Here is a 14,574-nt window from a genome sequence, read left to right as displayed (position 1 = left end):
ATGTGGCTGAGCCAGGATTAGAGCCTAGGCCCTCTGACTCCCAAGCCCAGGCTCTTTCCACTAAGCCATGCCACTTCTCTAATAATAATAATAATAATGTTGGTATTTGTTAAGCACTTACCATGTGCAGAGCACTGTTCTAAGCACTGAGGTAGATACAGGGTAATGTTGTCCCACGTGAGGCTCATAGTCTTAATCCCCATTTTACAGATGAGGTAACCGAGGCACAGAGAAGTGAAGTGACTTGCCCACAGTCATACAGTTGACAAGTGGCAGAGCGGGATTCGAACCCATGACCTCTGACTCCCAAGCCCGGGCTCTTTCCACAGAGCCATGCTGCTTCTCTAATAACTGTGGTATTTAAGTGCTTACTATTTGTCAAGCCCTGTTCTTAACACCGGGGTAGATACAAAATAGTCACGTCAAGCACAGTCTGCACCCAACGTGGGGCTCACAGGCTAAGTTGGAGGGAGAACAGGAATTGAATCTCCATTTTACAGAAGGGGAAACTGAGGCACAGAAAAGCCCCTTGATTTGAACAAAGATAGGCAAGTGGCAGAGTTGGATTCAGAACCCTGGTCTTCTGACTCCCCAGGCCTGGGTTCTTAGACCCTAGTGCTCCTCCCAGTAACTCATTAGTTTGAACGAACAGTATTCTGTTACTGTCTAACTCTTTAGGGATAGAGGTTCTGATTTGTCCATAGATTTAGTTATCAATCTGCCATAGGAAATCAGAATGGGCCTAGCTTATCTTTATGAAGTGGAAACAGTGCGAGACTAAGAAAGGACTGAAAATCTGGCGTCTTTTGGACCCCGGTGGACAGTGAGAATTATCAAGAGGGCTCATCCCATGTTATGATTAAAACTAATGTACTAAATGGGAAAAGTGTTTTCCTATTAAGCCTCTGCACCAGTTCCAATTCACTTTCCAACACTTTGCTGATGCACAGACCTAATCACTAAGTAAGCGTCAGCAGATGTTTGTGTAAAGAAATCATTGTGAGGTAATTGGAGGCAAGTTAAAAAGGGAGAAAAAAAAATCTCCCAAATTTATGATTTTAGTGAACTTATAATTAACTCTCCTGATAAAACTTGATACCAAAAAAACTACATCCTTTGTTCTCATTATTGTCTTCAGAGGTTGAAAAATGCATTTTTCATGGTTTGTTTTATTTTCAAACTCTGGTTTTTATCGACGACTCCAGGCACACTCATACCTTGGACCCAGGCACGAAGTTTGCAGACAGTGATGCATTGTCCATAATATGTTTCAGTCCTTTCCCGAAGCGGTAGGTGTGGGTGAGATGAAATCAGAGAAAAAATTACTATGAACCTGCTGTTGTTAGATTTAAATGAGACACAAATGACGGTAGAGAAATGAAAATATTTATCACTGTTATTATTTATATTATGGCATTTTTTAAGTGCTTATTCTGTGCCAGGCATTGTACTCAGAGTTAGGGTGGATCCAAACAAATCAGGTTGGACACAGCCCCTGTCCCCTGTGGGGCTGACAGTCTCAGTCCCCATTTTATAGATTAGATAACTGAGGCACAGAGTAGTAAAGTAACTCGCCCAAAGTCACACAGCAGACAAATGGTGGAGCCGAGATAAGAATCCATGACCTTCTGAGACCCAAGCGTGGGCTCTGTTGCCTAAGCCGCGCTGCAGAGGTTCTGTTTGGGGAGAAAAATGATTCGGGATGTGGCTGTCGTGTTTTTCCACTTTCCCTCTTCCGTTTCTGCTCTAAAAATGTGGAAAACATTTATTCTTTGGATTCAAAACTTGAGATTTCACAGATGCTGTACTAGATTGTCTACTTGCATGATTTAAATATCTGTGAAGTGCCCATAATTAGTCATCATTTAAATATTTAAGACACCACACAATGCACCCATCCGTATTCTCTCCAGAAATATGGAGTTTTCTATTTCCCTTCTCCTTCCCACAGTATGCAGATTTAGGGTAACTGACTCCTTGCAGAGGTCCTAAAAATAATTCATTGTCCCCAGTGCATGTTCTCGCTCTGTTTGGGCCTGATGAATTCAACTTTCTCCCTTAATACTGGTATTTGAATAAGTGCTTATGTTTGTTCAGCACTGGGGTAGACACATGAAAATCTGGTCAGATGGGGAGAGGAAAGCACCACCCCCACCGCAGATGTTGGGAGGGGGAGTGCTGCTTGTGAAGGGTGCGAGACTGACTCCCCAGAACCTGGCTTTCCGCGAGACGAGTCACACGGTGATTGGGTACCGTGAGTGTGGAGAGAAGAGCCATCAGGGGAGAGGAGAAAGGTCTGAGGTGAATGAACACACAGGCCACGGGGTGGGAAAATGACAAAGCAGGGGTTAGGCAGGGAGAGCCCCGTCTGGGAAAGGAGGCAGGCAGTGATGGGGAAGGGAGGAGAGAGGAGCAAGCAGATGGGGATAGCATTACGAGGGCGTAGAACTAGCTCGAGCCACGGCTGATTGATTGGTTGAAGGATCGATTCCTCGCCCCAGCCGTTTGGGAGCCAGTGTTTCCTGGAGGGGATTGGCCACGAGGCAGGAGCCTCCATGGGGGTGAAGGCAGAGGACAAAAAGACGAGGGGCGTCTTCAGTCCAAGGAGCGGGGAGTGCGGCAATCAGCAGTTTTGCCTCTGCCACCTCTGTGAACCTCGTTGCCCTCTGACCAGCCACCCCCTGCGAGCTCAGAGGGGAAGGAGCCAGTCCTGAGATGACTCCATCCCTCATCCAGACTTCCCTGTGGCAGAAAGCGGAGGGGAGGCGAAAGGGGTAGCAAGCAACGGACCCGGGGCCGTCTTTCTCCCCTTTCCCGAGGTCAGCACCCAAGGAACTCAGGCTGCAGGCTTAGGGACTGCAGAATGCCCATGGAAGGGAAGGGCCGGATTTTGGAGGTGAGAGCGGAGAAAGGAGAGCAGGCATTCCAGACTCAAAACAGCTAGACAAAATGTGAAGCGCTAACTTTAATGAACAAAATGCTAAATTACCAGATGAAGATGTCGTCGGTCCCTCCCTCTGTCTCTGCAGCGTTCATCCGCTGTAAAATGGTGAAGCAGGAAAAGGGAATCTTTGCACGGCGGCAGACCGCTCATCTTGTCGGAAGGAGTCCTCTTTAAATGTCCACGGGCTGGATTTGCCTGATTGCCTTGACCCCACAGCCGTGGGCGAGTAAGATAGCCCCGCTCTGTAAGACCAGCAGGGACGATACCATCCCTAGCGGGATGGCTCCGCCAATCTCCCTCTTCACCGGGAAGTCAGTCAGAAGGAAGGCGGTGGGATAGGTGAAGTGGCTGTTGATGGAATCCAAGTAGAAATTCCAGAATATCGTGCCCAGAACAATGGTACAACCCAGGGTCAGGAAGCTCCCGCTCACCTGGTAGCAACATTTGATGAATTCTGGGTAAGGCTCCTTCTTTAACGTACAGGAGAGTCCCATCAGAACAAACAGAAAGGCAACTCCTTCCAGAAGGCTGGCAAAGGACATCAAGTCCTGACTCAGTGTGATCTCCAGGGGGAAATCCCAGGATGTGTTCATTTTCACGCAGACCTTCTTGAGAGTGTTGAGGGGGTCCGTGGGATCTCTGGGCAGATAGCAGTAGTTCCACAGGCCTAACCACATCGTGACGACCACGGGGCTGTTATAGTGCCACACTCTCCAGTACAGCAGGGTGATGATCAAGTTGCAGACTACGAAACCCATGCCACCGAACACGAGGGCTACCGCTGGGATGCAAATTTCTCTGACCTTGAAGGGCATAACTTGCAGATAGCAGAGCACCTCAGGAAAGCTGAGCTGGGAAACACATGCACTTATTTTTCGTGCCTATATCTAGTCTACACTCGGATAGATGTACACCTGGGCTAGAGTGCCACCCTCTTTCTTTGGGTCCCCTGATTTTTGATTTGCTCTTTCCATTTTGGAAAGTTGCCCTTCAAGAATTGGAATGCATCTGGCTCGACTTAAACTCCAGGGCTTCCGGCAGGACGTACTGCAGTCTCGGCTACCCACGATGGAACGGCCTCTCGGAAACACGCGTCCGTCTCTGTCCGGAAACAAAGATTTCAGGGCCAAAAATCAGTTCACAGAACTGATTATACTGCTGCCCGGATCATACCCTGGTACATGAAGCAGGTTGTGTTCTACCTATTCTTGGCACTGAGATTAATTTTTCACCTTGCTACCCCCTTACACAAAGTAAATGTCATATGACTCTAAAGGGTGAAAACTCCTTTTGGGCAGGGAAAAAGTCTCGTGTATATGTGGTACTTTCCCAAGCACTTAGAACAGCGTATTGCACAAGATATACCCCCAGTAAATATCCTCGTTATTAGTAAATTCAGTTTCTACCATCTCGACCAGCAAGAAATCCACCCGTGCCTTCTGTTCATTCATTCATTCATTCATTCATTCATCCATTCATTCATTCATTCATTCATTCAATAGTATTTATTGAGCGCTTACTATGTGCAGAGCACTGTACTAAGCGCTTGGAATGAACAAGTCGGCAACAGATAGAGACAGTCCCTGCCGTTTGACGGGCTTACAGTCTAATCGGGGGAGACGGACAGAGGGAACTGAGGCACAGAGAAGTTAAGTGACTTGCCCACAGTCACACAGCTGACTAGTGGCAGAGTCTGGATTCGAACCTGTGACCTCTGACTCCCAAGCCCATGCTTTTTCCACTGAGCCACGCTGCCCTTCTAAAAGGCGAAGGGAAACTGGAGTTGGGATCAATCAATCGATCGTGTTTGTCGAGCCCTCGTTGTGTGCTGAGCACTGTACTAAGCACTTGGGAGAGTACACTGTAACAATAGAACCGAGACATGCCCTGCCCACAACAAGCTCAGGTACTTAGTCTCCTGTGCTTCCCCCCACAATGACGTCTTCTTTAGATGGTCTTCTAAAGATGAGACCTGTTAAACTTTTAACGCCAACTGTTGGTTAACCATCAGTAACTGACTGCCAAACCTTGTATTTGCCTTGAATAATCCAACATCTTTCTCATAAACCCCATTTCACTGTTATATACTCACGTACGGAAAGGGGTTCCGTTCCGGCCTGCGGAGTTTGATTTGTATCCAACTCTATGGATTCTGGGACCTTTTGAACATGGTTGGCGAGACTCTCATTTAAGTCCGAGTCAAACTTGAAAAGATTAACCTTGCCCAGGAAAGGATATGCTTCTAAATTTTGGGGTTGCCATATCTAAAAATGTGACAGGTATGCTTGCTTGGCCTTCTCCCCAGCTCTCTATTTAAGCCCAAAGAGGATTTTAAAGCCTCAAAATGCCTTGTATACCTCTTTTTAGAGGGTCTCCCCAGAAACATTCACCCACTCCTTCCACCAGTAAGGTGGACCAACATTTGTTGGAAGGTCAAACAGAACTGATTTGTAAGATTTGTTTTCCCCCCCTCAATGCAGTATTCTCATTGGCCCTCTGTGTTTCCATGGCAACGCTTCCCAGAGGGCCATTATAGGGACCTTACAGAGTCGTCTTAAGGGGACCCCTGGCTGACTGTCCCTTGTCAGTGGGCGCAGGGTGTGGGGTTCTCGCGTTGTTCGTAAAGAGGAAATTGCTTCTCAGGGATATTCCCTGCAGATTTTAAATTTGTTTATCCCCTGAGGTATTTTTTTCCTCATTCCACTCCACAACTGTTCAGAATGTTTCACAAACTGGTCCCTTATTCAATCTTAATGTAAAAACAACAGCAAAAAAACCCTGGAACCATTCAAAATAAAACAGTTGCCAGAAAACACAGGGTTCCCCAACCTCTCTCACTTTTCAAACATTTTATTGCCTCCCTTCCAATTCTGTCAACTCTGAGTGAGACGCTGAAGGTTTCCCTGCTCCTGTCTCTCATTTGAAGTAGCGCGGATATTCTGAGCCACTGAAGCCCCAAGCTCCGCAACCCCACACTCCTTCCTTCATCTTCTACGCACCTCACCCTCAGCTGGGGGCACGGTCAGCACTTTTGTGGTTGTGAGGAAAGAGAACCCTTCTCTCCTACCTGTGACCCAATTAATCAATCGAAGGTATTTTTTGAGTACTTACTGTGTGCAGAGTGCTGTAGCAAGCGCTTGGGAGAGTACAATCTCAGAGTTGGTAGATGTGTTTCCTACCTACAAGGAGTTTAGAGTCTAGATTGGGCCTAATGCCTCCCGCCTCCACCATATAATCCATCTGTTGCTGCCACACCAAAGCCCCTGGGTAAAATCTCTCCGGCAGGAGAGTCATCTTCCAAGCTGCAAAACTGATATGTATAATCCAATCTGTTAGAAGGGATGGGGCCAGTCACTTACCAAGGTGAGAAGGTGTGTGTATATATAATAATAAACACACACATACACACTCTCTCTCTCCCTCACTCTTTCTCCCCATAACAAATGTCCGAAGGGGCAGCAGCTAGGGATTTGGTGGATCGGATAAGTCAAATTTCTTACCTCAGCACCACTCTGGCCCTGGCTGCCCCTTAGGCAATAGCATAGGAGGCCAGACCCCACCAGCAAGATGCCCACCTTGAATTCTTCTGTCCAGACTCAGTCCAGCCCAAAGGCTGTATACTGGGTGAAGCAGGAAGCTGCTGACCATTTCACCAACCCCCGTGAGGGCTACTTAATAATGGCTAGACTTGATGATCCCTAGGAGTTAGGGAAGGGGAGAGAATCTCAGTGCCACTGGGGGAACCCAGGGTAAGGGAAATCGAGGTAAAAGAGAAGAGAAAAAGGAACCAGTTGGAAGAAAGGAAAGGTGGATCAGCAAAGTCCCAGGGATATATTTTTTCTATAAGTCAGAAGGAAGAGGACAGAAACTGTTATGAACAGCCAGAAATAATCAGAGCACACACTTGGCTGATTTGGACAGGATTTCTTGTTTTCCGTTCTTGTCCTCATTCCACCCCAATGCTGTTCAAAATATTTCAAAGATTTTAGTGCCTGGCGTATAGTAAGCGCTTAACAAACACCATCATTATTATTATTCACATGCATATTCTATTCCCACCCACTCAGCGCCAGAGAACAGGGGAGTTTGAAGGCCGATCAGCCTGTCAGATTGGGAAGCTTCCTTTCCCTGTTGCCGTTACTTTTTAGAGTCCGCTGCTCTCCCCATGGCAGACTGCGCTTGGTTCTAGGGAATTCCACAGGTGGCAAGGCTGGGTCTACCGCATTAGCAAGGAGGCTGTGTATGAGATCAAATTAGATTGTGTCCTAAGGGGACCCAGAGGAGGAACCTGGAGGATACAGCCTCTAATGCTGGGTCTTGCACCAAATGTACTCATTTTTTTTTTAAATGGTATTTGTTATGCAGTTACTATGTATCAGATACTGCATTAAACACTGGGGAAGATAAAAGCTAATCAGGTTGGCTCCCTGTCTTAATCCCCATTTTACAGAGGAGGTAACTGAGGCACAGAGAAGTGAAGTGACTTGCCGAAGGCCATACAACAGACAAGTGGAGCGGACATGATTGCGGGGAGTCTGTTTTGAAAATTCTCCCCTTCCTTCTTGACATGTGACACCTTTTATTTTGGGCCGTCAGTTGTCACGGCCCATAGCGAAGCTCTCTTGAAGGGTTCTGTTGACCCTTCTCAAATCTCAGGTGAAACGATTCTGCCGTTTGACCTTACAACAGAGAGGAAACGTGAGGAGAAGTGTTACCAGGGAGTGAGTCACCCAGGAACACATCTGAACGGAAGGACTCTGGGAATGAGCCCTGTCTTTTTGTTCATCACTTGTTTGCAAGTTGTCAGAAAACACACCAGCTTCCTCAGAAGCTTGGAACTGGTTTGAACCTCATGTCAGCAAAAGAAACCTGTGTCCTCTTCAAAGAGACATTTTAAAGGCCTTTCTTGTGTGTATGTAGTTAAAACTACTTGGCCTATGTGTCCTGTTTTTCCTCCTCATTTTGGCGTGCCATCTGCTTTGAATATCCAAAATAGCTCAGAAGAAAAAAAAAAATCAAGCATTTGTGGTTTGGGAGCCCAGCGTGAACTTAGTTTTTTCTGTTTGGTAGCAGCTTTCAGCAGTTCATCTGAAGAGGGAAATAGTAATGTATGATTGGTTTGTCATCACGTTATAACAGAGAGATAGATGCCGTCTTCTCGGCTGTCCAGGTAGAGTACTTCCAAGTTGTGATTTGATGTAAAGTTTGCCCGGCGGTGGATTAATAAGACCCCCAGGGTGCTGTGATTTACTAACAGAAAATAAATGGAAACGATGGAAAGAGTTGAGGGTGAAGAGCAGGAGACAGCTTGAATACGTAGCGATCCTATGTCACTACTGATTCTCTGTCCATCTGCAGATATCGTGCCCAGTTGTGGAATGGCAAGAATGAGGCTTTCCCTAAATAGCAGTTCCCTCCATATGGTCTGGTGTGTGATGGCTTGGATGTGGGTTTTGCTCTTTTACTTCCTAGATAACCTTAATGCTGAAGAGTGATGGGACAAGTGATTGTGTCTACCAACTCTATTGTACTCTCTCAAGCGCTTAGTCGAATGAGTAATAGCAATTACGATTATATATATAAAGGATATATATATATGTACTTTCAATTTTGAAAGTTTTGGGGGTTAGGGCTGCTCATATTTAGAGCTGTCTTCAAGGCTCGAAAGTGACATTGGATCGGTGATGTTTTTTCAGGGTGCGCAGGTGCGGCTGCTGTGGATAGCTGTCCTCCTTCATTTTTGAAGAAGATGCCGCTGACGGTGGAATCCACTCCGTGCCTGCACGTGAGACTTTCAAGCCCGTCGTGGGATGGACAGTCCCTTCCTCGCCTCGTGCAGGTAGGGCTCGCCCCTTGCTGTGCCGCCGTTGTCCTTGTTCCCCGCTATGCCTGGCACTGCTTTCATTTCTTCCTGACGCCTCTGCTCCAAGGCAGGAAGCCCAGTAAACCCCACGCCAGGGAAAACTCGCACCAGCATATTGACCTGGTTCAACATCGCACACAGGTGCAAAAGCACTTCCTTTGATAGCGCGGGCACCGAGCCCAAGCAGATCGCTCTGCGGGATGACAGAGTTGTAGCCAAAGGGCATAAGGAAAGCACGCAGTATGGCAGAGCCGAGTGGCGTCGTTTTGGTTTGGCTGAGCAGGTGTAAGTTCAGTAGGCTCTCTCCTTCTAGTTTCATTGTTTTCGGGGACAATCTGGTGCGGGGGAAGTTCTCAACAGAAAGCAAAGGCATAAGCTGATTTGGAATTCATCGGTTGTCTCCAAAAGACATCAGTCAACGCGGTGATGACCTTACCCGTTTTGTGTGCCTCTGCTTCAGGGAGCTGTTCTCCTCCAGTTTACCTAGCCCTGGGGACACTTAATCAAATCCACAGTGAGGTTTAACTGCTTTCTTTGTGCCAAGCATTGTACTAAGCGCCGGGATAGAACAATCAGTGTTATTTACCGAGCTCTTACTATGTGCAGAACATTATACTCAGCTCTTGGGAAAGTGCAATAGAACAGAGTTGGTAGATATGTTTCCTGCCCACAAGGAGCTTTAAGTCTAGAGGAGGAGACAGTTCGTTAATATAAGTAAATACATTACTCAGGGCTGTGAGGCAGAGGGTGGAGTGAATATCAAATGTTAAAAGGGTACAGATCGTAGATACAAAATAATCATAAATACAGGGATAAGCAGGTGAGTAACAGTCCCTGCCCCACATCAGGCTCAAAGTCAAAGTAGGAGGGAGAACAGGTATTGAATCCCCATTTTACAGATGAGGAAACCGAGGCACAGAGAAGTTAATTGTCTTGCCCCAGGTCACAAAGCAGGCAAGTGGCCTGGCTGGGATTAGAAGCCAGGTCACCTGACTCCAAGCCCAGGCTCTTTCCACTTGGCCACACTTAGAACCGATGTCCGCATCGTATCTGTTCCGAGGGAAATCACAACCCAAACTGTTGGGTGATGGTGCTAACGATGACAACGCAAATATAAGGCGTCTTTCATTTGCCAAATATTACTCTACTCTGGAAGTTGCCCTCAGGTTATTCAGCAGAAGAAATACAGGGCTGGAGAAAGTTTTGGAAATGTGGTAGATTAAGTAAGAATATGTGAAAATGATTTCCTCCTCTTTGCCTCACAGTAATCTAATATGTCACCTGTCCAAACTCAACTTGTTTACTATTCACTCCAAGGAAGAATTATGCTCTTGGGAAGTAATGGGGAATTTGGGCTGGTAAATGGCAAATCCCAAAATGATTCTTAACCCTGCCGGAATAGGTATTTGCTATATGTCCAGATGGCAGCATGAATTCCGCAAAATCATTACCATTTATTAGAAGCATAGACTATGAAAAATCACAGCCCTGGAAGCACTTATGCCTAAGAAATTATAGGGGCTGCAATTAAGCGATAGCTGGAGTGCCTACTCCTCAAGGACTTCTGTGGATAAAGTATTTTGAAGTGGAAAACAGAAAGGGCAGGGAAACCTGGAGGTGGAAGAAAAGTCAGTTTTTTAAAAATGGTGTTGGTTAAACGCTTACTATGTGCTAGGCACTGTACTAAGCTCTGGGGTAGACCCAAGCTAATCAGGTTGTACACAGTCCCTCTACCACATGGGGCTCGATGTCTTGGATATTGTCTCCTTCTGCTTCTCCTTTCCTATCCTAAAGCATTTATTCTCTCGGCACCAGTTAATGATCAGAAAGCTTTCGGTCCTGGTGAAAGTCAACCCTCTGGATCAGGATCTCTGCCCGGTGCAGAGAAATTCCATTTACTGTTGGATCTTATTAAGAGGGACGTTCTTGTCTGCTGTACATTCCACTCTCAAACATTCATTATCCACTCTCCTCCTTTATTTTGCTGCTCCATCCGCAGACTTTGAGTCACTCACGTGACTGTGGTGGGAGAGCCACTGATGACAGTAAAGAATTTCTGTCATCTCTCTGCTAAACCTGTACTGTAACCTGCGTTACAATACTAAAGAGGGATAATAATAGTTACAAAAATCATAGTATTCGTGAAGGGCTTACTATGTGCCAAGCGCTGTGCTGAGCGAGGGGATAAAGAAAATAGATCAGCTCCAGACCCACGAAGACCCATCACAAAAAGGTGCTCTGCTGAAGTTTGCAGAACCTGTGCGGTTCCTCGGTGTGCCCCTCGGGTGGACCCCGAGCCCCACAGTTGGCCTGGAGCCATCGGGTTCCGCCCACAGGTCCCAGGAAACTTGAGGGCCACTTCCGAGTCACGGGACTTAGAGGCAGTAGCTGTGACAGAGGGAAACTGGGTGTTCAAAATAAAGATGCCGGAGCAAAAGGCATCCATGCTAGCCACAGCAGGTGGGGCGGCCCAGGCGAAGGCCGGATGAATGATCAACCTATTGCAGTAGGAGAAAGGGCGGTGGGGGGACTGGGGGAGACATAAAGTCAGGACATTTATGCATTTTGGGAAAAGAGACTGAAATTTTCCAATAAAATGGGATTGTTTTAGCCTACCTGTGGATCTCGTGGAGTCTGGACTGTTTAGTGAAGGAGCAAGAGACTTCAAAACGGACACCTTCCCAAATCCTTCCATGCCACCTGCACAAGACCCCGGGCTCTGAGGTACCCCTGGGTCCTGCCGGTATCCCCCTTGCTTCTCCCAGAATCCGTTCTCCTGGAGGGCCCATTTGCATTCAGTGAAAGGGCAAAACGTCATTAAGTATCTTCCCCAGCCACAGATCATTCTTCCCCGAGAAAAATTAAGCAGTTTCAGCTTCGTTTGGCACTGGCTTAGTGAGTGGCAGTTTATTTTAGGAAACAAAAAATAACAGCACTAATCACCTCCAGGGGCGTCAGCATGTGAATCAGTTGCATCCTTTAGGTCTAGTTAAAAGACTAGAAACGATTTCTGCTGGGTCTAGAAACTCAAGATGTATTCAGCATGGACAGTGCCCGTGCAGTTTGTTTGCTTTGGTGGTGAACTTGACGGGGGGTGTCGGGTTTTTCCCGAGGTGACGTGAATCGTGCCGTTCGTGGCAGCTGGGATTTTTCTTTGCATTTCCCATCGTGGAGATGCAGGGAGAGTCTGATGATGAAAATGCATCATCGTGAATGTCTGCGAGGGTTTCGAGGACGTGAAGTTAATAAGCAAATTAAGGTGGAATTGAAATAAATCAGTAGGAAATCATTACAGTTGGGGGAATGTGAGAATGTGAGAACTGAATTCCAGCTAGGTCATCCTTAAAATATGTTCCTGCATTGCCACTAATTGTCTTACGATTCTCTAAAGTATGATCCATTGGAAGGATTCCCAGGAATGCAGTTAGGCTAGCAGGTCTCCCGCTCTCACTGGCACCTCCTTCTCCCCCGTCCGTAGCTCTCTCTTCCCCTCGCCTCCCCTGCAGCTCTCTCTCCTACTCTCTTGGTAACTGAGGCACAGAGGAGTCAAGTGACTTGCCCAAGGTCACACAACAGGGAAGTGGGGAACATGGGGCTAGAACCCAGCTCCTTCTGACTCCCAGGACCGTGCCACGCTCAGTACAACCTAAATGAGTGTGGCTGAACTTTGTACACGAGAAAGACACCACTGTGGGTGAAATGCAACCTATGGGGATGGTTTATGACTGGAGAGGTCAAGGCCAAAGCACGGCCCCTGGTCCCAATCACTCTGGGCACCCAGAAAGCCTGTCCTTTTTTGTATTGTCATATTTGTTGCTCGGAGTGTCTGGTCCTGGTTTTGCCTTGGCCTCATAATAGTAATAATAATAATAATAATAATGATGGCACTTGTTAAGCACTTACTATGTGCAAAGCACTGTTCTAAGCGCTGGGGGGATACAAGGTGATCAGGTTGTCCCACATGGGGCTCACAGTCTTGATCCCCATTTTACAGATGAGGGAACTGAGGGACAGAGAAGTGAAGTGACTTGCCCAAAGTCACACAGCTGACAAGTGGTGGAGCCAGAATTAGAACCAATGATCTCTGACTCCCAAGCCCGGGCTTTTTCCACTGAGCCACGCTGCTTCTCCACATTCTTCCAAAGCTGCTGCTTTTTTATATTGGATTGCAGTGCCCCATGCATCTGTCTGTAGCACGTGTCTTCTACTTTTCACCCGAGACTTTGTCTAACTTTATTATAACAGTGGAACAGCTAGAAGGAATAAGCATTTCCTCTGTTCCCTTCATCCAACTTCTAGACTTTTGGATATGATTGTTTTTTTCCTCTGGGGTTAGCTCCCACTGATGCGGAGCAAACATAATTATTTGTAAAGTGATATTGCCCTTGGATGTTTAATTGCATTCTGTGCCCCTTTGACTTATGCTGAGACAGGTTAAGAATACCCATCAAGATTTAAATTTAATTTATGATTTGTTTTAGCCTTAATTAGACATTCTGAAGTCTTCTCATCACTGCCAAACTCTGGAATCAAATAATTTTGCCCTCATGCATGAAGTGATCTTATTCAGTGACTGATTGAGAATGATCTGTGCAACTTGATTCTCTACTTTTATGAATTTGTCAGAGCTTCCTATATTCTATGTCCATCCTGCCCCTCCATCCCAAAGCATTCCCTTCCTTCACACATGTCATTCTCTCACGAAGCTAACTTCATGACTTTGCTGGGATTTGTCTCTAAACTCTACTGAAATTGTTGACATCTATTAAGCTCCAATCTTGTTTGGCCTGGACCACTTAGTCTTAAAATTGGCATGTTATGAAGTCCTGTTAACTTTGGCTTTCTGGAGAAGGGAGCTCATTCATTCATTCAGTAGTATTCATTGAGTGCTTACTATGTGCAGAGCACTATATTAAGTGCTTAGAAGGTCTAGAAGTAGCAGGAAGAGTTTGGTGAAAAAAACTTAAGAATTTTGCCCGTTTGCTAAAGCTTTATTTAGGCTTTGAAGCCAGGCACAGCTTCTGTGAATGGATAGTAAACTCCAGAGAAAAATTTCATCATTATTCTGTGTGTCTGTGGAGGTGGGTGACGGGGGGCAGGGGATGGGGGGATGGATGTTGTGTGTTGACTTTATTCACTAGTCATGCAAAAACTCCTTATCTTAGACGGATATGGGTATGTGCTCTCTGGTTTATCTGGATTTTTTGGGTTGACTTCTTGGGAAGGTTCCTTCCTTCTGTTGCTGCATCTGCCGAAATCACAGATTATTCCAGTGGGTTGGTCAATCTCGTATTTTTTCAGCTGTGATTTTTCACCAATGAAAGTAAAGTGTATTATTCTCACCTTAAGGGCTTTCAAAAAAGCCACCTTCTCCAAGAAGGAGTCCGTGATTACTCCCCTACCTTCCTAGCCATCCCACCTTAGAACCATGTATCCATCTGTTTGTTGAGGGATTTACTCGAGGGAAAGTTACAGATGAAGAGGGATAAATTAAGCAAGTTTGCTGGTGTATCCCAAGCCATTAGGGTGGATGCCAAGGAAGGCAACTATGACACCTTTCTTCCAAGCATCCTGTTGCCTTATCAGAGACAGAATCCTGAGACTAACCCAGTAATGACATTTTTATGCCTTTATCCTTAATGACATTTTTATGCCTTTATCCTCCAAATGCGTACAGTCTAATGGGAGAACTGAGACACAAAACTCTACGTAGATGTGGACAGCTGTGACAGATATGAGACCTGCGAGAAGACTGTTTTTATAGATG

At 46.2% G+C, this 14,574-nt stretch overlaps 2 protein-coding genes across 5 annotated transcripts in view; one reads left to right on the top strand and one right to left on the bottom strand.

The window, feature by feature from the left end:
• Positions 1–14,574, top strand: part of ASB9 (ankyrin repeat and SOCS box containing 9) — a 73,268-nt gene that overhangs the window by 40,059 nt on the left and 18,635 nt on the right. For both annotated transcript variants that reach the window (XR_003764716.2, XR_003764714.2), the window contains one exon: positions 8,641–8,783. The gene's annotated coding sequence lies outside the window, so the exon portion shown is untranslated. The remainder of the gene's footprint in view (positions 1–8,640; positions 8,784–14,574) is intronic.
• LOC103170854 lies at positions 2,946–5,417 on the bottom strand. 3 transcript variants are annotated; one of them, XM_007670419.3, is made up of 2 exons: positions 5,037–5,417; positions 2,946–4,045 (listed from the first exon to the last, which is right to left on the bottom strand). In XM_007670419.3, the coding sequence occupies exon 2, from the start codon at positions 3,757–3,759 to the stop codon at positions 3,115–3,117; it is 645 nt and encodes a 214-aa protein (XP_007668609.1). In that variant the 5' UTR covers positions 3,760–4,045; positions 5,037–5,417; the 3' UTR covers positions 2,946–3,114. The 3 variants fall into 3 exon arrangements, with proteins under 3 accessions (XP_007668609.1, XP_007668610.1, XP_007668612.1); XM_007670420.3 differs by having other exon boundaries at positions 5,041–5,417; XM_007670422.3 differs by having other exon boundaries at positions 5,302–5,417.

This window comes from Ornithorhynchus anatinus, chromosome 15 (genome assembly GCF_004115215.2).
Source record: "Ornithorhynchus anatinus isolate Pmale09 chromosome 15, mOrnAna1.pri.v4, whole genome shotgun sequence".
NCBI lineage: Eukaryota > Metazoa > Chordata > Mammalia > Monotremata > Ornithorhynchidae > Ornithorhynchus > Ornithorhynchus anatinus.
The sequence above is the reverse complement of the archived record's forward strand: the minus strand, read 5'-3'. Positions and strand labels throughout refer to the sequence as shown.